The sequence below is a fragment of the Pipistrellus kuhlii genome, unplaced genomic scaffold (genome assembly GCF_014108245.1).
Source record: "Pipistrellus kuhlii isolate mPipKuh1 unplaced genomic scaffold, mPipKuh1.p scaffold_m20_p_24, whole genome shotgun sequence".
In the NCBI taxonomy this organism is placed as follows: domain Eukaryota; kingdom Metazoa; phylum Chordata; class Mammalia; order Chiroptera; family Vespertilionidae; genus Pipistrellus; species Pipistrellus kuhlii.
In genome coordinates, this window is record NW_023425523.1 from 4,316,468 (window position 1) to 4,340,353 (window position 23,886).

General features: G+C 62.9%; 1 protein-coding gene across 1 annotated transcript; it reads left to right on the top strand.

Annotated features, from left to right (window-relative positions):
- The first annotated feature begins 13,692 nt into the window (after positions 1–13,692).
- KCNA10 (potassium voltage-gated channel subfamily A member 10) lies at positions 13,693–15,348 on the top strand. The gene has a single exon (XM_036452705.2). It carries the CDS (start codon positions 13,767–13,769, stop codon positions 15,312–15,314), a length of 1,548 nt encoding a protein of 515 aa, XP_036308598.1. The 5' UTR covers positions 13,693–13,766; the 3' UTR covers positions 15,315–15,348.
- The last annotated feature ends 8,538 nt before the right edge of the window (positions 15,349–23,886 follow it).

Consider the following 23,886-nt stretch of genomic DNA (forward strand, 5'->3'; position numbering starts at 1 on the left):
GCACAGCCGCCCCCTCTGCACCCTGCCTTCTCCCTGCCCGCCTCCCAGCCCCACTCCGGGCCTCCCAAAGCCGCCCAACCACGTGGACTCCCCCTCCTGAGCCAGCCCGCCCGGATCTATGCCCCAAAGATGCAAGTCAGCGGGACGCCTCTCTGGGACCTGAGGGGGCGGCGTGGGGGCAGCCAGGCCTCTGAGCCGGCACAGGCTCCTCCCGGCACGGAACATGCCTCCGTGGCCGGCTCCCCCACCCCAGCCGCGGGCTTGTCCCTGAGCCGAGAGCCGTCCCCTGATCCTCTCCCATTCTCTCCCGCTGGCCCCTTCGGACACTTCCTGTTTCTCAGAGGAAACCGTGAGCAGTGCCCCTCAGGGTGGGCCAGGCCCCCGGGGGTCTAGCAAACGAAACGGGAAACTGTCCTGTGCCCTGGAGCGGAGGAAGGGCCAGAGGAGGAGAAACGCCCGGTGATGAGTGCTGAGATCAGTAGGGGTGGGGGTGGGGGTGGGGGTAGGGGTGGGGGTGGGGGGTGAGGAGGGAGGATAGGCTGGGATGGGGGCTGCAGTTTTTGTTTTTGTTTTTTGCCTGATGGATTTTTAAAATATATATATATATATATATATATATATATATATATATATATATATGTTTTTTTTATTGATTTTTTACAGAGAGGAAGGGAGAGGGATAGAGAGCTAGAAACATCGATGAGAGAGAAACATTGACCAGCTGCCTCCTGCACACCCCTACTGGGGATGTGCCCTTGACCGGAATCGAACCGAGGACCCCTCAGTCCGCAGGCCAACGCTCTATCCACTGAGCCACACCGGTTTTGGCAGCCTGTTGGATTTGGAGTGGGGGGGGGCCTGCAATTTTGGATGGAGAACCAGGGTGCCCTGGTGGGTGTGGCCATGCAGACACCAGGGAGCAGCACTGCAGGCAGAGGGAGCAGCGAGCACAGAGGCCTGGAGGGGAAGGCGGGTGGTGCTCTCTGAGGCGGGTGCCTGAGGGCCTGACCCTGAGACGTGCCCTCGGATGCATTCCCATCAGACCGGGAGCACAGGACGGAGGAAACACGGGGGCAGCTGGGTCCTGATCTGAGCAAGTGTGAAAGGAGGAGAGAGCTTGCCCGGGAGAGATGGAAACAGGAAGACATTCCCCGAGTAGAAAAGGAAAAAGAAGAGGAGGAGGAAGGGGAAAGCCACCTGCTCCATCCCTGCAGCTGCCCCGCCCCTGGCTGACGGCCAGCAGACAACGGAGACCAGAGCATTCTCTGAACCCTGTCTTTGTTTCCAAAGACCAACTGCCATCACATCGGCAAGGCGCCTCATTGGACGGAAGGCTGAAAGGTCACACACAGTGAGTGGCCTCTGTACAGACCTTTCCTGGGCGGCCGTTTGCCAAACCATCCCGGAGGCGTGGAAAACATAGCTCAGACTCTGTAACCATACGTTTGTGGCCTGCTTGTTGGAGCCGTTATCTCAGGATCCAAATCCTAGTGGTCAAACAGGTGCACAGCGCCCCCACTGGGCGAAGCTGGTTCTGCTTTCCTGGATCTGACCTAGGACGCCATACCCGAGACCTCAGCACCACGGACAGAGCTCGCTGGATTGGAGAGTCCTCTCCCTTGTCTCAACTCTGCAAAACAAGACATTCCTGTGAGTTCAAAATGAAGCCACAGAACATGAGCGCGAGAAACAACACGGCAGTTGGCCGTTTCCATTTTACTGATGACCCGTCTGCGTTCTGAAGAAATCGATGACCTGCTTCCCATCTCTGAGCTCGTCCCCCTGCCCGGTATGGAGATCCGGAGTGGGATTCAGACCCTCTTCTTGCTCCTCTGCAGAAAGCACCCCTGAGCTGCCAGGGCCCGGCCAAGAGTGGATCTCTCCGGGGGGAGGGAGAGGGGCAGGGAGTGCCGGGGAGAGAGTTTAGCCCGCGGCTCCTCCATCGGGAACACTTTGCTGATTACTTTCTGGGCGTGTGCACAGTTGGGAAGAGAGCACAGGTAATGAGGCACAAGTAAGTGGATCGCTCCTGCCAAGATCACAGCGTGAGGGAAGGGATGGCAGATGGGGAGCCCCGGCCGGCCAAACCCAGGACCGAGGACAGGATGTGGAGACCATCCCCCAACCCCGGACCTCGGCCAGTCGGCGGCACATGCCAAGGCCCTGGCAGACGTGGATGATGGTCATTCTTGGCACTACGCAGGCGTGGCCCCTGCCCTCCGAGAGGCACTGTCTCTGCTCAACCAGCCACACCGCAGGGAGGACAGAGCGTGCTCTCCCCAGGCCCCCCCCCCCCCCCAACAGGGAGCAGGGGGAAGGGGCTGCAGAATTGGACAACTTGTGTAAACTCACTGAGCCCCAGTGCCCAGTTGAGTGAAGGGAGCAGGTTGGACGTGATGGACTGGGAACATCCTTCCTGCATCGTCCTCCCAGGATGGTCTAAGTGACGTCTGGGGTGGGGTGGGGTGGGGTTGGGGGTGGGCGCTGGAAAGATGCCATTAGATAATGAGTCTCCGTGCCTCCCTCCCCCAACTTTCCAACTCAGATCAGCGGACCCCCGGGGACAGGAAGGAGCAGGCCTGGCTGGGACCAGCAGACCCACCGAGCAGAAGAAATCACACAGGATTGTGGTGGGGAGCCTGGGTCTGGGGGTGGTCTGTGACACCATGATATCACGCCTGGGCAGCCGCACAGCCACGGGACTGGGAGAAAAGGTGGGGATGAATGCAGAGGCTACGTGAGGCCTGTTGGCGCGACATCCGAAGGCGGCTTTTATTCTGATGAGCTCACTCGCTGCCGACAAGGTCCTGGCCCGCCGTGCCCGCTCAGACTGATGAGCCACGATGCCATCAGGATCCCAAATCAAATTGGATCCAACGTCGGATCCTGATTATAGAAACCAAAGACGGAATGCTGATGAAATCAAAAGGAGCAATATAGCTGTCAGAGGGATTGGAAACATACCCAAGCCGCCTGCCATCTCCGCGGGAGCCAAATGATAGGGACGTGGAGGAATCGGCCAATAGGAGTTAATTAAATTAGGGGATCGCTTAGCGGCACCTGGCTCTCCTGCTCCGCCGTCGCCACCATGGGGTTCACCGCAGGCACACCGGCTCCCCAGACCCGGCCAGACGAGCCCCCCACACCCCCAGACGGGGAGGGGGGCACCCTGCTGTCTCGGGGCTGGTTCCCCTCCCTTCTGCTCCCGCCGGTGACTCATTCTCCCTGACGCTTCCTTGGCTTCCTTGGTGCACGTGAGTACATTTCTTTGTCACCAAAAGTTTTATTGGCATTCTCCTCCTCGAAGGTTACTTTGCATCTCGGATCCGTTATGTATGAGTCACATAGTTAGACTATGGCTGGTTTGCCAAGTTTGGGGACCAGAGGAGGGATGCTGTACCGTTAGGTATCGTGGTGTCACAGACTGCCCTTAGACCCAGGCTCCCAACCACAATCCTGTGTGACTTCTCCTGCATGGCGGGCCCGCTGGCCCCAGCAGCCAGGCCTGCTCCGTCCTGTCCCTGGGCGTCTGCTGGGAATCTGATCTGAGCTGAGCTCAGCTGAGGCCCCTCGGGTGGGTCTTCGTGGCTCCCCCCTGCCCCCTGCCCCTCGGACCAGCAGGCTGGCTGAGCCCTGCTCTTCTCGAGGCAATGGAAGCTGGAGGCGTGGAACTGGCACCCTGTGACTCCCACCCCCTTCTATTGGCCAAAGAAGTCACATGGTTGAACCCAGTGGCAAGGGCTAGGAGGAACTACCAAGTCACGTGACCAAGGGCACGGATGCAGAGAGAGTAGGGAACGGGGCCAGTGACACACCGGCCACAGGCCCCTTGCTCCTGTCGCCTGCCTCTCCTCCCGGTGTGACCACCCTGGCACTGTTGGCACGCGTTCTATCTGATCCTCCAGAAGCTCCCAAATTAAACCCTGGTCTCCCTGCCTCGCCAGGAAAGGAATCGCAGCTTTGCACCGTGGCAGATGGCTTGTCCCCGGAGCGTGTTGAGGAGGAGAGTGACAGATCTGATTTGCATACGGAACAGTCACTGAGGGTGCCGTGTGGAGAGAACACCGGAGGGAAGGAGGAGGAGAAACTGGTACAGAGGCCACCTCGGAGCACCCGCGGCCAGAGGACCAGGGCGGGCAGAGAGGGGACGTGCTGGGAGGCGGAATGAGAGGGGTGGGTGGCCACCTAGAGGGGCCGGGTGCGGGAGGCAACCAGAAACGGGCCCTGGTTTCTAATAAGACGGGAGCCGTGCTCAGTAGGTCTTTGATCTGTAGTAAATGAAAGAATAAAGGAAGCATTGGCATGAGGGGTCACATCACATTGGTAACGCGCTCAGAGCAATGTCTAGCACATAGCAAGCACTCAGGAAGGGGTGAACTCTGGTCTCAGAGAAGCCTAGGTTAGCAGCCTTCCTACAGGGCAAGACGACCTTCTACGCGGCTCTCCCCACTCCTCCACTCTGCCTTCCCCTCCCCTCCTCCAGCCACCTCACACACTCCAGTTCCCGTAAAGGACCAGCCAGCATCCTGGTCCTGACCCTGCGAGGCACTGCTGTGCTGGGTCACTGGACGAAGGCGCTGGCCCAAACGGGTCTTGCCGGGCCCACCAGGACAGGCGAGGGTTCTGGTCTTAACCCAGAAGAGAGGGGAACACCGGGCCCAGGGTTTGCTCCGTGAGCCTGGGGTGGGCAGGCGCCTGCAGGGCTGGCATCGACTGCTCACAGCAGGGGGGTTACTTCCCCAAGCCCTGGCCCAGCCACGCCAGCCGTGCTTAGAAGAAGCGTGTTTAAGAAAAGGCTCCGCTTGTTGAGAACGTACTGGTTGTTTTTTATTTGTTTTTTTATTTTTTGTTAATCCTCACCTGAGGATATTTTTCCATTGATTTTTTAGAGAGAGCAGAAGGGAGAGGGAGAGACACCTTGATCGGTTGCCTCCCCGGTAGGGAGCCTGCAACCGGGGCACACGCCCTGGACCGGAATCGAACCTGAGACCCTTCGGTCCTCGGGGCAGGCGCTCTATCCGCCGGGCTGAACCAGCTAGGGCGCTGTTTTTATTTTTACACTCATCTATTTCTCACTGTTGTTGTTTTTTTTTTTTTATTGTGAATGTGTATTTCTTTTTTTTTTTTTTTAAAGAAAATAAAAATTTTTTAAAAAAGATGCAAGGCGGGGCCCCGACTACAGATTCCTGTCACCCAACCAGAGCCCGGGGGCAGCCCCTCTCCCACCAAACCCTGCGGCCCACCGGAGCCCACAGCCTGGCTATTGGCCTGGGGCGCTCCCTTCGCCCCATTGGCCAGCCTGGCCCTGCCCGCCCCCCACGCCCCACACCCAGGTTCATCTCATCACCGTTTCCCAGGTGCCTCCCGGTGGGTGCCAGGAGCCAGGAGCCAGGATGACTGAGCCTTGGCCAGCCGCCCCGAGGTGCTCGCTCGGGGAGACCCTTCAGGCCCGGCCTGCTGTCCTGGGAACCTGGCCGGAACCGAAGGTTCGCACTCCCCTGGCAGACGGAGATGGAGGGGCCGCGGCCAGGAGGCAGAGTCTGCAGGACGCTGCAAAGAACGGACTGGATGCCACCGCCCCCACCTCCCGGGAGAAGCCACCCTGGACATGCACAGCACCCTGGACCTGACCCGAGGACAGCGACCCCAGGTGCTGTGCCCGCCCCTGAAGCACCTCCTCTTCCCACCCCGCGACTCAGCCCCCACCCTACCCCTGCCCTGGTTGCTCTGTGTGGGAATTGTTTATTCGAGCGCCCCCTCCTGGACGCCGGTGAGAATGCACCCCCTGCACAAGCACACCCTCCCCCTCTGAGCACTTCCTCCTCCCGGCGGGGCCTTCCCCTCCCCCCGTCACTCTCCGGAAAGATGGGTCAGTGGGTTTGAAGGAGCAGGGCCTCCTGAGGGGACGGAGCTCCTGTCTGCCTTCTTCGGACTAGAAACCGCCTCTCCGGACACGATCCCATGTGCTTCCCCCAGTTTAGTGAAAACCAGCCTCACCTGAGACCAAGGCCAGCGCTGGGCCTCAGGCCTCACAGGTGGCTCCCTCGTCAGCAGGGGCGCTGCTGCCTCGTGGAATGAGCCTCCTTCCCACGGGCGGGAGGGAGGGGGCAGCTCACCAAGCGAGCAGGACCGAAAGGCCGCTCTGCAAAGTCTCGGGGCATCAATATTTCATGCCTCTGGAGCTGTCTTTGTTTTTATGCAAATGGCTCGGGCTGCCAGATGGGCAAGGGCTGGCGGCCTCATCCATCAACCGGGCTGTTCCCTCCTCCCTACGCTGGCAGCCTGGCCTCGGTGCGCCTGTCCTCGCCCTCCCACTGCACAGCGGCCACGGGCCTGTCCTGGACGTGGGGACAGAGCAGGCCCGAGGCCCGGTTGCTGCCCTGGGGGCTCACAGGTGGAGAAACCTGATGGCGGGAGAGGAGGCAGCTGTCACATCAGCGCCAGGCCGTGCAGCTTCCCTGTTAATCACAAAGAGCCTGGGAGGTGGGCAGAATGGGGCTCCTGTCCCAGCTGGCAGGTCATCCAGCAATCAGAGCAGAGCTGCTCCAGGCGCCCCTCAGCCACCCAGGCCTCCTCTCATCCCACCCCTCGTGAGCCGTGATCTGCAGGCACTGCCCCTCCTGGCCCTGCTGCCCCCGGCCTGCCTGGCTCCCGCCTCCATCCCCACCGCTGGACCCTGGGCTCACTAGCAGCCCCGGCCAGGCCCCAGCTCGCCCGAGCCTGAGCCCACCTCCCCAGGCTTAGCCACGGCCGCTCCTCCAGCCAGGGGTCTGCCTTGCTCCTGCCAGATCTTACCCCCTCGGGATCAGGAACGAGAGACACCCCAATGCTGGCTCTTGCCCGCTGTCTCCGCCTAATGCCATGATTCCACGGGGGCTCCGGGCTCTGCCTCTTAGCTGGAGTCACACCCCCTTCGCATTGCTCAGCTTGGCATCCTTCTTCCTGAATGTACTGCCCACCTGTCTCCCTCCAGGCAGTGGGTTTAATTTTAAAAATATATATATATTGTTGATTTTTTACAGAGAGGAGGGGAGAGGGATAGAGAGTTAGAAACATCAATGAGAGAGAAACATCAATCCGCTGCCTCCTGCACACCCCCTACTGGGGATGTGCCCAAAACCAAGGTGCATGCCCTTGACCGGAATCGAACCTGGGACCCTTCAGTCCGCAGGCCGATGCTCTATCCACTGAGCCAAACCAGTTAGGGCCAGGCAGTGGGTTTAGTCCCACCAGCTGGCTCCAGTCTACCCCCTTGGGCCCCGTGTCCCTGATCGCACAAGGACAGCCCTGTCACAGCACTCGGTGCTGCCCGGTCCTGCCCACAGGCCCCGGGTCCTGGGCAGTAACCGTGATGCCGGGGCAGGGGCAGGGCCTGCAGGGGTTGCTGGGCTCCTGTGGTGTCACCAGGCTGGAGTCGAAGGCTGCTGAGAACAGCCCTGCCCGGCGGACTCGGGGGACCTTGGCAAGTCACAGCCCTGTGCGTCTGTATCAGTGACGCCAACCAACGTCCCGTCCACGCCCCTGCCCCTGCGAACCGGTGGTCACGAACCTCATCACGCTCCCCCTTGCCGCCTCTCCCTAGGACAGGCTGGACTGCGATGGAATGAACGGCCCGGCCTGGGCTTTATCATGGCCAGCGGGGCTGCAGCGGACCTTCCTGACTCCGGAGCTCCGACCTGAAGAGGCAGCAGCCAGCCCCGCGGCTGCCCTGTGCCGGCCGCATTCCCCTCCCCGCAGGACCACAGCCTCGCAAGGTAAACGGCAAACTGCCCTTCGCCCCTGAGGAGCTCAGGGAGGCCAGACGCAGAACCATGTGGGCCCGCGACTCAGAACGGTTCCCAGACGCCCCAGGCCCCACCGTGGGCCCCAGGCCTGTCCCAGTCAGGAGCCAGAGGCTCTCCAGGATGCTGCCCGGAAGGGACCTGATGTCACGTCTCCTGGGGGCGGGACATCCTGAGCTTGCAGTCCGCAGGCACACCAGGCTTTGCACGCACCCAGCCTCCCTGTGCACGTGCCGTTTTGCAGAGGCCAAGTGTGCCTTCTCCGCACTCCTGTCCCTGCTCCGAGAGACCCCGTTTACCCCACAGGACAGCCTGGGCCACTCCTGAGAGAGGAGCTTCCCTCCTCTGTGCTCTGCAGCCGGTGCTCATGTCCCACCTCACACCCACCTCCCCCCCGTCCCTCCCCCCCGCCCCTGCGGCTGCTCAGAGCTGGTGCTGTGCCCACCGAGCTCCTGATAGGCCCACTGGACAGTCACAGGGCCAGTGTGTGCATCGTCCTGCCTGTCCTTCTACCCCTGGAACTGGAGTGTGGGAGCTGAGGTCAGGAGGGCGTGCGCAGACCAAGGCCTGAGGGGCCGGGATCTGACCGGGGACTTGGTTTCCATGGCTCGGTGTCCAGCGGATCGGATGGAGGCCCGGGCCGCTGCCCGCTCCCGCTGCTGGTAACGGAGCCAGAGGTCAGCGTGGAGAGCAGGGAGATCAGGTTCTCGGGCGGGGAGCACGCAGGACTGGGCCACTGGCCTGCAGGCCGCGAGGAAGGGGCCGGGGACATTGGGGGGGGGGGTTGGGGGCAGGACGACTGGGCGGCGGTCAGACCTCAACAACGGGGCAGCGTGAGAAACAGACTTTATTCGGACTCCGGTCCAGGGAGAGGGAAACCGGGGCCCAGCAGGCAGGGTCCGGACCCCACCTCGCCTCTCACCCAAGCAGAGCAGCTCTCTTCGTTTTGTGTTTGGACTTTCATGCAGCATGTCCGTTGAAGAGAGAGAGGGCTGTGGCGAGGAGGAGGGGGAAATGGAGACTCAGAGGGGTTAGGCCATCTGCCTCAGGTCACACAGCTAGCAGCGGAGCCTGGGTTTGGGCCCAGGCCATCGGCCCAGAGCCTGTGCTGAGCCCCTGTGTGGGGCCTCAGAGAGAAGAGGGCTGTGCACGGCGACCGATGGTAAGGGGAAGCTCAGGGTCACGCCTTCCAACCGGCGCTGCTTCATTCCCGCTCTCCGCCCCTCCAGGTACAGCCCCTTGGGACAGTGAGGTCAGAGGGCACAGGGCGATCCCTGTGGGGACAAAGGCTCTTCCCTCTCCTCCCCTCCTCCTCCACTCCTCCTCTTCCCCTTCTCCTCCCCTCCTCCCCCTCCTCCTCTTCCCCTCCTCCTCCTCCTCCTCCTCCTCCCCCTCCTCCTCTTCCCCTCCTCCTCCCCTCCTTCTCCCCTCCTCCTCCTCTTCCCCTTCTCCTCTTCCTCTTCCCCTCCTCCTCCTCCTCCTCCCCCTCCTCCCCTTCTCCTCCCCTTCTCCTCCTCCCCCTCCCCCTCCCCCCTTCTCCTCCTCCTCCCCCTTCTCCTCCTCCTCCTGCCCTCTTCCTCCTCCTCCTGCCCTCTTCCTCCTCCTCCTGTCCTCTTCCTCCTTCTTCCCTCTTCCTCCTCCTCCTCTTCCTTCTGCTCCTCCTCCTCTTCCTTCTGCTCCTCCTCCTCTTCCTCCTCCCCTCCTCCCCTCCTCCTTCTCCTCCTCCTCCTCCCCCTCCTCCCCTTCTCCTCCCCTTCTCCTCCTCCCCCTCCCCCTCCCCCCTTCTCCTCCTCCTCCTGCCCTCTTCCTCCTCCTCCTGTCCTCTTCCTCTTCCTTCCCTCTTCCTCCTCCTCCTCCTCCTCTTCCTTCTCCTCCTCCTCCTCCTCCTCCTCCTCCTCCTCCTTCTCCTTCTTCTTCTTCCTCTCTCTCTCTCTCTCTCTCTCTCTCTCTCTCTCCCTCTCCCCCCCCCCCCCAGGGTCCTCCCCAACACTCGCTGTCCTCCGGCCATGGCCTTCCCAGGAGGCCTGAGGGTGTCTGGTTGGAGTCAGAGGAAAGGGCCAAGTTCTGGCCCCCAGTCCAGGGGGACGTCAGCAAGCCCCGCTGTAGCCCTGCTCTGGCTCTTCTCACAGGGAGAGGCCCCGGCAAAGGCGAGGTCCTCTAGACCCTCAGTGCCAGGGACCAGCCGCTGAGGAGCCGGGGAGCCAGGAGGGCTGGGGGACCCCCTTGCGGGCCGGGCTCCCAGCTGGGGCGATGGGGAGACAGGGCCACCGCCGCCACCCTCTGTGCTTCCGTGTGACCCGGCTCCGGGGAAACTCATCCAGGCTCTGACCCCGAAGGTGGGGGGTCGTCCTTCCCGAATCCGCTTTGCCCAGCCTCCCCGATGCCCTGCCCCTGCCCACGGACCCTGGCCCACCCCTCGCTCCCCCGGAGCCAGCGGGCATCCTGTTTCACCGAGGATAGGGTTTCCGCGTCCCGGCATCAGCTTCAGGCTGCTGCTTCCAGATCCTGCCGCCGGCCGCCCCGGACACCCCATGGGGAGCTGAGCCGGCCGGCCGGCCCCCAGGCCCCCCAGGCCGACCCCGCGCGCCTGCTTCCCGCCGCTCCCCGGTGAGTTCTGGGCCCCCCACCCGCCCTGTGTCTTCGCGGGGACCCCGCCACCACCCCAGGGCCCCGGCGTCCTCCTCCTGGAGCTCCCGGGGCATTCTGGGGGAATTCAGGCCTGAGCTTGGCAACTGGCGTGAGCGCCCAGGTTGGCTCGGCTCCCAGCACGATCTTAGGGAGACACGTTATTCTGTGGTCCACATTCCCAGCTCACGTGGCTCGGAGCCTTCTGGAACAGCAGTCTTACCCCCACCCACCCCCCCGCCCCGGAGCCTGGGCCTTGTCTTTGCACAGAAGAAAGCTGTCCCCAGACCCCACCCACTACGCCCACCTTTCCCCAGAAATCCTGGAGCTTCTTGGGGTCGGAGGAGGCCCCAGAGGCCCCGCTGCTCCGTGGCCATGGAAGGGCCACAGGAAAGTCAGCCCAGGAGGCAGAGCGGCAGTTGAGCCGGAGGACGGGTGGCCTCTGAGGGTTTGTCAGGCACACCGGCAGCTTCCGGCACCGACTTCCCCCACCCCAGGCGCCTGCCATCCCACCGTGACGGCTTCACTTCATTGCTCACACCTCTGCGTCCGAGCCGTGGGTGATTCCAGGTGTGGACAGAGGCCCTTCTCGGGCTGGACACCTACTACCGTGTTTCCCCGAAAATAAGACCCTAGCGTATAAAAAGATAAGACGTCCCCTGAAAATAAGACCTCGTGCAACTTTGGGAGAAAAAAAATTATAAGACACTGTCTTATTTTCGGGGAAACAGGGTAGTTGCTGGGGTGACACCGGATCTGAATCCTTCTCCAGGCCTCTCTGTGGACCGGGCCATGACCCCGGCTTCCCAGATGAGGAACTGAGGCCCAGAGAGGTTCAGTAACTTTCCCTGGGGCACACAGCTCAATGCATCCTGGAGCCTGGCCGTGGGGGGTTCCTTAGGGAGGTGAGCCGATGCCCCAGGATTGGGGGTGCTCGCTAAAAGAAGAGGATGCCATTCGGCACCTCGTTGTCGTTGTCGTGTCGGCCCCCTGCCTCCCCTGCAGGAAAGGGAGGGGGAGAGGGAGGTGTGACCGCCCCATGGAGCAGGCTCCCTCCCCTCCAGCCCCCCAGGATAACACTGAGGCCGGGCCACCACAGCGCGGGAGGGAGAGGGGCACACAGCTCCAGGCGGGGCGTTGGAGGTGGGGTGTGTGTGTGTGGGGGGATCTGGCTGGGGAGGAGTCGCTGGAGGCCACGCAGGATCCACCTGGCCGTGAGCGGGAGCACCTGGCAGCCCCGTGGGGAGCCACGGCCGCATCCAGGTGAGAGGAGAGGCAGGCAGGTGGGAGACGGGACGTCCCGCAGGCAGATCCCGCAGGAGCTGGAAACCGGTGCAGGCGTGAGGTCAGGGAGGAAGCACCTTTCCCTGCACAGAGAGCCAGCCGGGCAGGAATGGGGGGGGGGGGGGCGGGTACAGAAGCCAGTGTGACTCAGACAACCACAGGGCGCCAAAGGGAGGCCCTGTGGCCCAGGAGTCTCCCATTCTACAGGTGAAGAGACTGAGGCGCAGGTTCGATGACTGGCTCAGGGCTAGCGGTCACAGGTGCAAGCCTCGGCCTGCCGGCTCCAGAGTCAGGGCTTGTGACTCCTGTTACAAACCGGGGTGGTGGTGGTGGGGGGGATCTAAGGCCCTGACGGTGCACAAAACCAGGGGGTTCAGGAAAAGGCCTGGGAGCCCTGCCGCCTCCCAGGACAAAGTCTTCTCCCCAAAGTCGGGAGCCCTGCCCTCCCTGCTGGAAGGAGTGACCCCACGGGGCCCTGTCAGCATCGCTGCGGCCGCCGCTCAGGTGTTAAAGAGCCGGGCCGTGTCACCGGCTCTATAGGAACGCGGGTCTGTCCTGAGCCGTCCCTGCCGGAGAGAGCCAGCCAGCCCCGCTGTGCCCACCCCCTCTCACCAGGAGGAGGGCCGCATGCCCAGCCTCCGGGGGCCCCTCCGCCCCTCTAAGCCCTCCTGTCCCCCGGGGGAGCAAGCACACCTCCTCCTGCGTCTTTAGGGCCGGCTGCCTCTCCAGGCGCCGTCTGCTCAGTGTCCTGGAGGGAGGAACCCCAGTGTGTGCAGGGGGAAGAGGGGGATTACCCCAGCACCCCGTCTTGGCGGGCGCTGCGCCTGGCATCAGACGCTGGGGGACACGCATGGGAGGGTGAGGGAGGAGGGGACGCCCGCCCGCCCAGCCCGGTCAGCGGAATCAGCCCTGGCAGTCCGTGGAGTGACGTGTCACAGCCACTGGAGCCTTAGAATATGGGGGGAGGGACAGACACAGGACCCCGCACTCTGCATGCAGACACACTCCATGGGAGCCGCCCCCAGACACCCCAGCCCACACCCCCCCTCACCAGGGTGCCCCCCCACCCCCACCCAGAGCATCCGGTCCTCCCAGAGGCCAGGAGGGCGGCCGAGGGCAGAGCCCACTCCAGCTGACTCACGTGATCATTGTCCCTTAGAGGGGAAACGTGTGGACAGGACTGTGGACGCACCCTGTGACCCTCTAGGGCAGTGGTCGGCAAACTCATCCGTCCACGGAGCCAAATAGCAACAGGACAACGACTGAAATTTCTTTGGAGAGCCACATTTTTTAAACTTAAACTTCTTCTAATGCCACTTCTTCAACGTAGACTCGCCCAGGCCGTGGTATTTTGTGGAAGAGCCACACTCCAGGGGCGGAAGAGCCGCCTGTGGCTCGAGAGCTACAGTTTGCCGACCACGGCTCTAGGCTGTCCTTGTCCCTGTGAGTGAGACTGGTCCCAGCTGTTCCCCTCACCCCAGCTCGCCTGCCTTCCGTGTCCGTAACACACTGCGGACCAGTCGCCTGACTGCCGGCGGCACCCAGTGGGCGTGAGGGCGGCCTGGCTGTGACGGTCACTCCGCCGACCGCCAGGGCCGCTTCGGCCGCCCTGGGCCCAGCAGGGCCGGGTCCCCGGGAGCTGGCGCGCCCACGCGAGGTTCCCGGTGTCAGTGTTAGAAACATTCACCCCAGAGAATTCCGTTTCATCCCTAGAGAGAGAAACACTAGCTTCCCCGCCCGAGGCTGCAGACGGAGCCCCCTTTGTCTGGAGAAAGTGTCCTTTCTCGGCCCGGCCCCTCCTCCCCAGTGCCTCCAGCGATCAGTGTGTGCAGACTCGGGGTGCAAACGGTCTCCAGGGGGGAATGTGGCCAAAACCACCAGGAGGTTCCTTCCCCAGCTGAGCATGAATCACCCCTCATCCAGCGGCCCCCCTCGCGTCCGCGCCTGGGGCCAGCCCAGCCGTCCGGTGTTCCGGCCCCCGTCCTCGCCGCCCTGTGACGCGCCTCCTCTCCCCGCAGCTCCCCGCGGGCCGGCCGGGAGGCCCGAGGTCTCCCTCCGCTCCCCGCCTCCCCGAGGATGGACGGATGCGGCTGGAAGGAAATGGAGGTGGCTCTGGTCGATTTCGACAACTCGGACGAGATCCAGGAGCAGCCCGGCTACACCGACCCCGACCTCAGCCCCGCCGGCGCCCCCAGAGGCCGGCCCGGGGCGGGCCCCTTCTCCAACTGGAGGCTGCTCCTCGGGGACAGCCACGAGACGGCTTTCTCCCGGCTCCCGGGGGCCGACTACCCGGACCCCCCGGGGCCGGAGCCCGCGGTCCCCAACGAGGGGGACCAGCGGGTGATCATCAACGTGGCGGGGCTGCGGTTCGAGACCCAGCTCCGCACCCTCACGCAGTTCCCGGACACGCTGCTGGGCGACCGGGAGAAGCGGGCGCGGTTCTTCGACGCCATGCGGAACGAGTACTTCTTCGACCGGAACCGGCCCAGCTTCGACGGCATCCTGTACTACTACCAGTCGGGCGGGAAGATCCGGCGCCCGGCCAGCGTGCCCATCGACATCTTCGCCGACGAGATCGCCTTCTACGAGCTGGGCAGCGAGGCCATGGAGGCGTTCCGGGCGGACGAGGGCTTCATCCCGGACCCCGAGACGCCGCTCCCCGCCAACGACGTCCACCGGCAGTTCTGGCTGCTGTTCGAGTACCCCGAGAGCTCGGTGGCTGCCAGGGCCGTGGCCGCCGTGTCCGTGCTGGTGGTGATCATCTCCATCACCATCTTCTGCATGGAGACGCTGCCCGAGTTCCGGGAGGACCGGGAGCCGCGGCTGGTGCGGGACCCCGGGCGCAACGCCACCCGGATGGTGCTGTCCCCGTCCATGTTCACCGACCCCTTCTTCATGGTGGAGTCCACCTGCATCGTGTGGTTCACCTTCGAGCTGGCGCTGCGCTTCGCGGTGTGCCCCAGCAAGGCCGGCTTCTTCCGGAACATCATGAACATCATCGACATCATCTCCATCATCCCCTACTTCGCCACGGTGGCCACCGAGCTGGTGCAGGAGACGGAGCCCACCGCCCAGCAGAACATGTCGCTGGCCATCCTGCGCGTCATCCGGCTGGTGCGCGTCTTCCGCATCTTCAAGCTGTCCCGCCACTCCAAGGGCCTCCAGATCCTGGGCCAGACGCTCAAGGCGTCGCTGCAGGAGCTGGGCCTGCTCATCTTCTTCCTCTTCATCGGCGTCATCCTCTTCTCCAGCGCCGTGTACTTCGCCGAGGTGGACGAGCCCGAGTCCCACTTCTCCAGCATCCCGGACGGCTTCTGGTGGGCCGTGGTCACCATGACCACCGTGGGCTACGGCGACATGTGCCCCACCACCGCGGGCGGCAAGATCGTGGGCATCCTGTGCGCCATCGCCGGCGTGCTCACCATCGCCCTGCCCGTGCCCGTCATCGTGTCCAACTTCAACTACTTCTACCACCGGGAGACGGAGCGGGAGGAGCGGCAGAAGAACATGCCCGAGGAGATCCACAGGATCGGCCCCGGCGCCGGCTCCTCGCCCGCGGGCAGCGCGGACTCGCTCAGCAAGACCAACGGGGGCTGCTCCTCCGCGGAGCCGTCCCGGGAGTGACAGCGCCCTGCGTCCAGGGGCCCCGGGTCTCTCTGTCTCTGCGTCTCTGCGTCTGTGTGTGTGTGTGTGTGTGTGTGTGTGTGTGTGTCTCTCCCTTCCCCTGCCTCTCCCACTCTGTTTTCCCAAAGAGCAAAATGTATCTTTGCGGCCAGCAGGCCACCATTGACTGCCGGCTGTTTTAATAAACTCGTTCTGCTGCCGTGTTCTCTAAGCTCTTTCTCCTCCACCGACCACAGGAGACGTGGGGTTTCCTTCTCTCCCGGGAGGGGCCGTGCAGGCGCTGGGACTGGCCTGTGGTGCCCAAGACCAGCAGGACCGGAGGCGCCTCCTGGGAGCAAGGAGGTAGGAGCCTTGGTCCAGCCCTCCTGCTGCCAAACCTGCACTTTTGCTCTCCCGGGAAAGGTGAGACGCTTCCGGTGGCAGAAGAGAACCGAGAGAGAGGACTGTACCTGCTCACACGGCTGAGATGCAGGAACCGGCTGTAGCCCGCGTGTGTCCGGGGCTCGGACATCCCGTCAGAGCTCTGGCCACGTCCGTCCATCTCCCTCCGCTTCCTCTGCTGGGCCTCCGTGCCCTTGAGGCGGGCATTCTCCCAGGGGCAGGGGGCATGGCAGTCCCAGGCCACAGCGTGTCTCCATCAAACCAGAGAAGAATAAATAAATTCAGAGACACACACACACACACAGACACACACACACAGACACACACACACAGACACACACACCCAGAGACACACACACTCACACTCACCTTCCGACCTAATCATCACCTGTAGCTCCTCGCAGACACGTTGGGTCCGGAAGTGGGGTTTCCGTCCGGCCACCGCCGTGTCCCCAGGGCCTGTGCAGCCCCCAGCAGGGACCAGGAACTGGTCGGTGCCTCGATGAACTGTCCCTGCCAGCCCTCCCTCCAATGGCCCTAAAGAGACCAGACTGAGCCGCTCTGTGGGCTGGCCCATTCCACTCTCCCACCCCCCCTCGCCCCCAAACCCAGGCTGCCCACTGAGGCGGCCACTCCTTCAGGGGGTGTGAGTGCAGGGGCCCTGAAAGGTCCTGCAGGGGTTGGGGGAGGGGGGCCTGGGTGCAGCCGGGGAGGGGCACCGGAGGCCGGGCCCAGGGCCCTGCAGGCCCCCAGCTCCCTCCCGCCTGGGGGCTGCTCTGCCCAGGCCCCACGCACTGACCAGCCTGGCTGCCCCTCACCAGCCACCTGCTCCTGGGAAGCCCTGCTCCGGCCACCTGCACACCAGCTGCTGGGGACGCAGGCCCCACCCTCTCCCCCTGTCCTGGGGGGGCGGGGCAGAGGGGACACCCAGGCCCCTCCTGGGCAGCTGCCCAGCCCCTAGAAAATAAACGCTTCACCCCTGCAGGGAGGCATTCCGGCAGCTCTTTGAAGCGGGAAGGGAGCCCCCCGGAGAACTCGGAGTCGCCCCCGGCAGATCTCAGCGATGGCCTCGCCGGCTTCAGTCGCTGGGATGAAAGGATGGGGGTGGCCGCCCCGGAGGCGGGCGGCGGGAGATCAGACACACTCCTGTGATTGCTTCTCGGCCGGGGCAGAAAGCCGCCCTCGAAATGTCACCGGATAATGAACGCTGCTTCCCCATCGCAGGGCATCTGTCCGGCGCCTGGGGAGAGAGTGACAGCAGATCTTCCTTCTCCTCCAAGCCCGGGGGCCACGGCCAAGCCCCTCCTTCCCACCCCCCCCCCCCCTCACGCTCTGCCGCCCACAAATAACCTGTGCACGTGTGGATGGGGGAAAGAAAAAACGCGGAACAGAAATAAAACCCAAGCCCCCAGGGGGCTGTGGAATCCAATCAGGTCACGTAGGAAATTCCTCAGCACAAGGTAAGACAGGGTGGATGCCGCCGATGGAGGCAGGGGAGGCCCGGGATAGGGGCTCCCCCGCAGAGGGTCACCCCTCAGGGGCCGCGCTGTGCCTCGGTGACCTTATCACCCCCAACCGTGCCTGCTGCAAAACAGCCCAACAAACGAAGGAGAAGAGGAAGGGAGAGACATGGATAGTACACAGCCATCGGGGCGTGTCCCCCGAGAGTGGATTTGAACCAGCGGCATCCAGCACAGGATGGAGGGCTTTTCTGGGCGGGAGGGAGCGGGACCGGAAGTTCTGCTGGGACACACACGGGTCGGTTACGGCAAAGTCACTCTCCTTAGTGGACGGCTGGGTTTCTCATGCAGGGCTCCACCCAGTGCCCATCCGCGGCTCCCGAGCCACTGGTTCAGGATTCCGTTTTTGGCCCCTGGCTGGTTTGGCTCAGTGGATAGAGCATCAGCCTGCGGACTCAAGGGTCTCGGGTTCCATCCCAGCCAAGGGCTCCATCCCCTGTGTGGGGCGTGCAGGAGGCAGCCAATCAAAGATGCTCTCTCATCATGGATGTTTCTCTCTCCCCCTTCCTCTCCGAAATCAGTACAAATGTATTGGAGCCGAAACCGGTTTGGCTCAGTGGATAGAGCATCAGCCTGCAGACTGAAAGGTCCCGGGTTCGATTCCGGTCAAGGGCATGTGCCTTGGTTGCGGGCACATCCCCAGTGGGGGGTGTGCAAGAGGCAGCTGATCGATGATTTTCTCTCATCGCTGTTCCTAACTCTCTATCCCTCTCTCTTCCTCTCTGTAAAAAAAATCAATAAAATATATTTTTAAAATAAATAAATAATAAATAAAAATATGTTGTGGAAAAAAAATATTCCATTTCTGGGAGAGCCACTCTGTAACTAAGTCCTGGTTTGGTGAGGGACACGGGGCTCAGCATACATGACTCCATTCCAGGCCTGTTGTCTCCTTTCTGCCAGCACCGCTGGGCAGGAGACAGTCAGAGCTGCCAAGCGCTTCAAGGGCACATCCTAGGTCCCAGGGATGGTGCCTCTCTCCCGTCCGGTCTCCTGTGGGCTGGAGCCCTGCTGAGCTCGAGGCAGCCAGCCCTGCAGCCACTCCCCCCCTCACCAGCCCCATCCCTCGCAGCTCTCGGCTGCCCTCTGGCTTCGGCTCTCTGAACTCCCAGCAAACCCCGTGGGACACTCGGGCCACCTCTGGGGGTGGGGGGGTGACGGCAGGGGAGGGAGGCTCTGCAGGTTGTCCGGAGGCTGGGACAGCCTGGGGGCTTGTCTGGAGCAGCGGAGTCTGGGGAGCTGGTCCTAGGCCGGCCCCAGGGGAGGACAGGCATCCACGAGGCAACAAGGTGGGGACCAGCTGACTGGGGGAGGTCTCCGGGTGCTTCCCCACCCCCACCACCACCCCCTTCAGATCCCTGTCCCGAGTCAGAGGTTCGGAAACGTGGGCTGCACAGGGACCGTACCTTCTGGCCTGAACGCTGGGCTTCTTACTGACGCAAGAAACAGTCTGGCAGAGGGCACTTGGATTCAAAATGAGCCGCTTGCTTGGGACACTAAAACCAAAGGAGAGGGTCATGTGACAGGGCGTGTAAAACCTAAAACGACACATACACACACACACACACACACACCAATAAATCTCATAGTGCCCAGGTCCTTTTGTCCCCCGAGGTCCAACCAGCCCCAGAATGAGCTGCTTCCGAACAGACCTGGGCAGCTTCAGGCCTGGGCGAGGGGCCACCTCTCAGCACTGGGAGGAGACGGAGTGATGGGCAGAAGGAGGGTATGGGGCTGACTGACAGGCAGTGGGGAGAAGGACACCCCTCCTAAGACCATGTTATGTGCCTCCCAAATCCACCTGTTGAAGCCTTAGTCCCCACTGTGACTGGCTTAGGAGCCACGGTCTGCAAAGAGGCAACTAAATGAGGCCCTGAAGGTGGGGCCCTGATCCCAGGGGGCCGCTGTCCTCAGGAAGAGGAGGCACCAGGAGGTGCAGGCACAGAGGAGGCCGGCGAGCACACAGAGAGAAGGCGGCTGTCAGCAAGCCGAGGAGAGAGGCCTCGGGAGACACCAACCCTGCTGACACCCTGATCCTGGACTTCCAGCCTTCAGGCCGCGAGGAAAACATCGTGTTCTCTCTCCCAACCACAGGCGGCATCTGCTTACGGCAGCCTGAACGGACGAACACGCCGCTGGAGATGAGGAGGAAGAAGACACAGGCGTTAGGGTGGTCTGAGGAGAGAGGGTCCCAGCAACCTTGGCCAGGCGCACCCGGCCTCTCTAGTCAGGTCTGCATATGCCCTCTAATCCAGACCGAGTCCACAGCTCAACTGCCACCAAGAAACTCGGATATCCGCCTGGCTCCTTCTGCACTGGCCTGTCCATCGACCCATTCATCTGCATCTCAGGCCCAAGCCAATGATTTCTGAAGTTCCCCAGATCTCAGTCCATTCAACCGATCCATTCATCCGCCTCTCAGGCCCAAGCCAATGATTTCTGAAGCTCCCCCGATCCCAGTCCATTCCCTCCCCCTTTGGCCTGGGTCTCCCTGGAAACGGGTGGCCTCCGGAGAGTCCTGGAAGATGCCCTTTTTGCATGTTATGCCAACTCGCCAGGGCCAGGGGCCAGGTGCTGGAGCTCTCGCCCAAGCTCCCCTTCAGCGTGGAGCCACCTGCCTCCCTGTTCAGAAGCTGAGGCCCAGACACTGGCCGCCAGGGGCACCGAGGGAGGCCCAGGGACACAACCTGGGCATCTGAACAGCTACGCTGCCCACAGACCCCTTCACTGCTTGTGTTGACTCTCTCTGGATCAGAGATGCCCCCCAGGGCGCGGACATGGGGACAGCTGGGATTGGGGCTGACTGACCGGCAGGACATGCCAGGCCACAGCTCCGAGCTGCGGGGGGGGTGGCTGGTCCCCACACAGGAGACACCTGTCCCCAGAGGCTCCTTGTTCCCTCTCACAGGCCCTAAAAATAAAGCTCCCGGGACGCGGTTATTCTGGTCTCGGCCCTACACGCGGCCGGAAAGAAAGGGGCTCTCGGGTTTCAGGGCTGGGCCAGAGGAGAGGCAAGGACAAAAGGTGGGGGTGGCTGAGCACCTACGGATGGCGCTTCGGCGTTGGCGCTGAGGACACCAAGGCCGCCAGCCCAGAGGAGGTGGCCGGGCCACGAGCAGTTCCCTAAAAGGAGGCACAATTCCCTCAGCCAGAACGGGGAGACAGCTTCAACCAACCCCGAAACTGCAGGGAGTGTGTAATGCACCCCATCCCAGCCGCCCTCCAAGCTCCCCGGAGCTGTCACTCCTTGGGGTGAAGGGCTGTGCCACCGACTCGGGGGGCTCATGCGACCCCCAGGTCCCTGGGGCACACAGAGCGGGCACATCCTTGCCCGGCCAGCTCCAGTCCCAAATGCACGTCTGGTATCACGGATGATCCAGAAAGATCTGAGAGGGAGGGCACCAGAGAACAAAGACCGAGAAAGAGAAAGCTACCCGGCGAGGCGGCCACTGACTGAGGGGTTTCGGGTCAGGGGCCAGGCCCACTCTGTCTGTGCCTCCTGCGTGGTGCCATGCACATAGGAGGCACTTAGTGAATTCTATTGTTTGCATGGCCATTGCCCTGGGGTGGGGAGGAGGAGTGGGAACATGGCAGGATACAAAACAAGGTGTACAAAGCGGGTGTTGAGATGTCACCACTAGAGGGCGCTCCAGGACAAGAGCTGACACCTCCCTCCTTCCCCCCCCCCCCCCCCCAACAATTAATTATTCTGCGTCCAACACTGTGCTGTGGAGGATGCAAAAGGATGCTGATGTGTGACTCCTGCCCTCCGCGAGAGGGCCAGCTCGTCAGAAAGGAGGGAGGGCAGCACAAAACAAAAGACAACACATCCACGTTTGCTCGCTGGTAACTTCTACTGAGGGAGGGTGGACCCATCTCCACACACTTTACCCATCGTGCCTGTCTCTCCTCACATCCGCAGGCCTCACGGTCACGGCTTCGGAGCCTTCCCTTCCCACCGCAGCATCCTTCTTCCGTGACGCCTAAAGCCAGGGAACACGGTACACGGTTTACACACGTATCGTCTCCCTTGTCTGCGTCCCCACAGCGCCCCCTGAGGGCGGAGGGTCCCTCTGCTGTGCCCTCCGGTGGACACAGCACACAGAGCCCTGCTTGGCACAGTAGGTACAAAAAACGCCCTTTTTGGTAAATTCTAATTAGGCCCCAGCAAGCCCAGTGGCCAGGAGCCAGCCAGCAGTCCTCCGCGGTGGGCGGGGTCTCAGAGGAGGTGACCTTCCTGCTGGCTCCGCAGGAGGAAGAGCAGCTCCCAGGCCTCGGGCAAAGGGAACAGCATGAGGAGGCGCTCAGAGGCCAGGACAGACCAGCTGTCCCTCCGCAGGGAGCTGCTGACTATTGGGGCCCCAACCATGACCAGGGCTTCGGGGCAGAGGCCAGCGTCGCCCCTCTGCCCGCCCCGGGCTGCCCCTCGGCCCCTGTCCCCTCTGCCTGCGGCCGCTCTCCACCTGCCTGTTCAGGGTCCCGGGCTCCCCGACCTGGGCAGCCTCTCTCGCTGGGCTCTACTCTCCTTCTAGCAAGAAACAAACTGCGCAGCTCAGAAAGCAATCCATCATTCTGCCACAGCATTTCCATTCCAAAGGTCTCCTTCCCAAGCTTCTCTCCGGCCAAATGCTTCCTCTCATTAGCAGGAAAGATGAGTGACAAGGGGGGAGAGGAGGTGGAGGTGGGGCTGTGGGCCTGGGGCTCTGCGCCGTCTGGGCAGGGGCAGGGAGGGTGCTGGCGGGCAGGCACTGGTGGGATGTGTGTGTGTGTGTGTGTGTGGTGTGTGTGTCTGTCTGTCTTTCCGTGTGTTTGAGTGCCTCTGTGTTTGTGTGTGTGTCTGTTTCTGTGAGTGCATGTATATGTTGTGTATATGTATGTGTTGTTTGCATGTATTGTGTGTGGTGTGTATGTCTCTGTGTCTCTGTGTGTACACTGTCTTTGCGAACTCGTGTTTCTCTGTGCTCACGATTCATGCCAGCCAAGCAGAGATCTGCCCGCTCAGATCACAGAGCCTAACCCCCCCATCTCCCCCATTTGCCTGGCTCCCTCCACACGCCAGGAGCCCTCCTGGTGCTGAGGGCTCAGGGGAAAGATGGGCGCTGCCCACCAGGCACTGGAGCAGAGTCCGACCTGTGAGTGACTGCAGCCGGCCACAAGCTGAGCAGTTGGGGGGGGGGGGGGGGACGGAAGTGGGGAGGGGGGCTGTCACCCCAGAGGATGCTTAAGCTGCAGGAAGGAGGAGCAGCTCCAGCCACAGGGAGCGGGAAGGCGCCCTGGGCAGAGGGAAGGGCATGAGGCAGGCCTCGCACCAGCCCTGCAGGTGTTGGGAGCGGCCGTGGCAGCAGCCACATGGCAGCAAATGCCCGGGCTGGGCTGGGTGAGTGTGACCCTGAGGCTTCCCCAGCTGCCCTGGCAGGAACCCGGGCAGGGGGTCAGCCCAGCCCTGCAGGGCTCCCTCCCACTCCCACTGCCCCCGGCTGCCCCTCTTCCTAAGCAAACAGATGTGCTGACAGGTCCTCCCAGCCCCTCCTCCCCTCGCAGAGCCACGTGCTGCAGCCCAGCCACCCTCTCTCCTTTCTGCATCCTCCTAAGTGCCCGGAGCCATTCCCTGGGGACAGCAAAGGCTCGGGAGCACCCCACAAGGAACGGGAGGGGGAGGGGTGGCGGTTAGAGAGAGCTGAAAGGAAAGAGGAGACGTGGCAAGCAGGGGACTGCCCAGGACCTCACTGAGTGCCTCCCTCTCTTCCTCTCTCCCCCTCCCTCTCCCCCTCCCTCCCTCCCTCTCTTCCTCTCTCTCTCCCCCTCCCTCCCTCCCTCCCTCCCTTCCTCCCTCCCTCTCTCTCCCTCCCCCCCTCCCTCCCTCCCCCCCTCCCCCTCCCTCCCTCCCTCCCTCCCTCTCCCTCCCTCCCTCCCTCCCTCCCTCCCTCATTTCTCCAGTGAGGAGACTCCAGTTGGGGGGCAGCACCCAAGACCTGGAGCTGAGAGGAGCAGTATCCACGGGGGAGACAGGCGAGGAGACAGCGCTGGGCACCGAGCGCCAGGCGGGGGGCAGTGGGTACGCAGGCACCCCAGCCTGGTCAGCAGCGGCCGGCAGAGGCTGGGCCAGGGGGCAGGACAGGGAGAAGGCAGAGGGGGTGGGTGTGGAGAGCATCCAGGCGGCGCCCTCTGGGCAGCCAGGGGAGCCCGTGGCTGCCCACCGGCCGATGCCCAGGAGGGCGCTGCCTCCCGGGACTGCCCTCCCAGGGCGGGGCGGCCAGCAGGCCCGGGGGCGGGGGCCGAGGTGTCTCAGGGACCCTCTGGTCCAAGCTCCTGGCCTTGAACGTGGTCACATTGAGACGCTGTACATTACCTCCCGTGGCACCGGGTGTTTAAAATCCGACGCGTTCAGCATAAATCATTGAAATGTAACACCTTTCCCGTGTGAGTCTGTTTGGCACTTTTTTTAAAGCAACAAGAAGCCTAAAAATAATGGCAGTGGCCCAGTTCTGTCTCACTGCTGGCAGGCGGGCAGCACGGGTGTTAGGTAAGAAGAGGGAGGCTCAGGGGCATCACCGAGGCCAGGACTGCCTGCTGGGCACCCGGCTCTCCTCCCTAACCCTGGAGGGCTCAGCACCCAGTCCTGGGGTCCAGTCCCGTCCTCCTGCAGCCTCTGCTCAGCCCCCCAGCTCCTC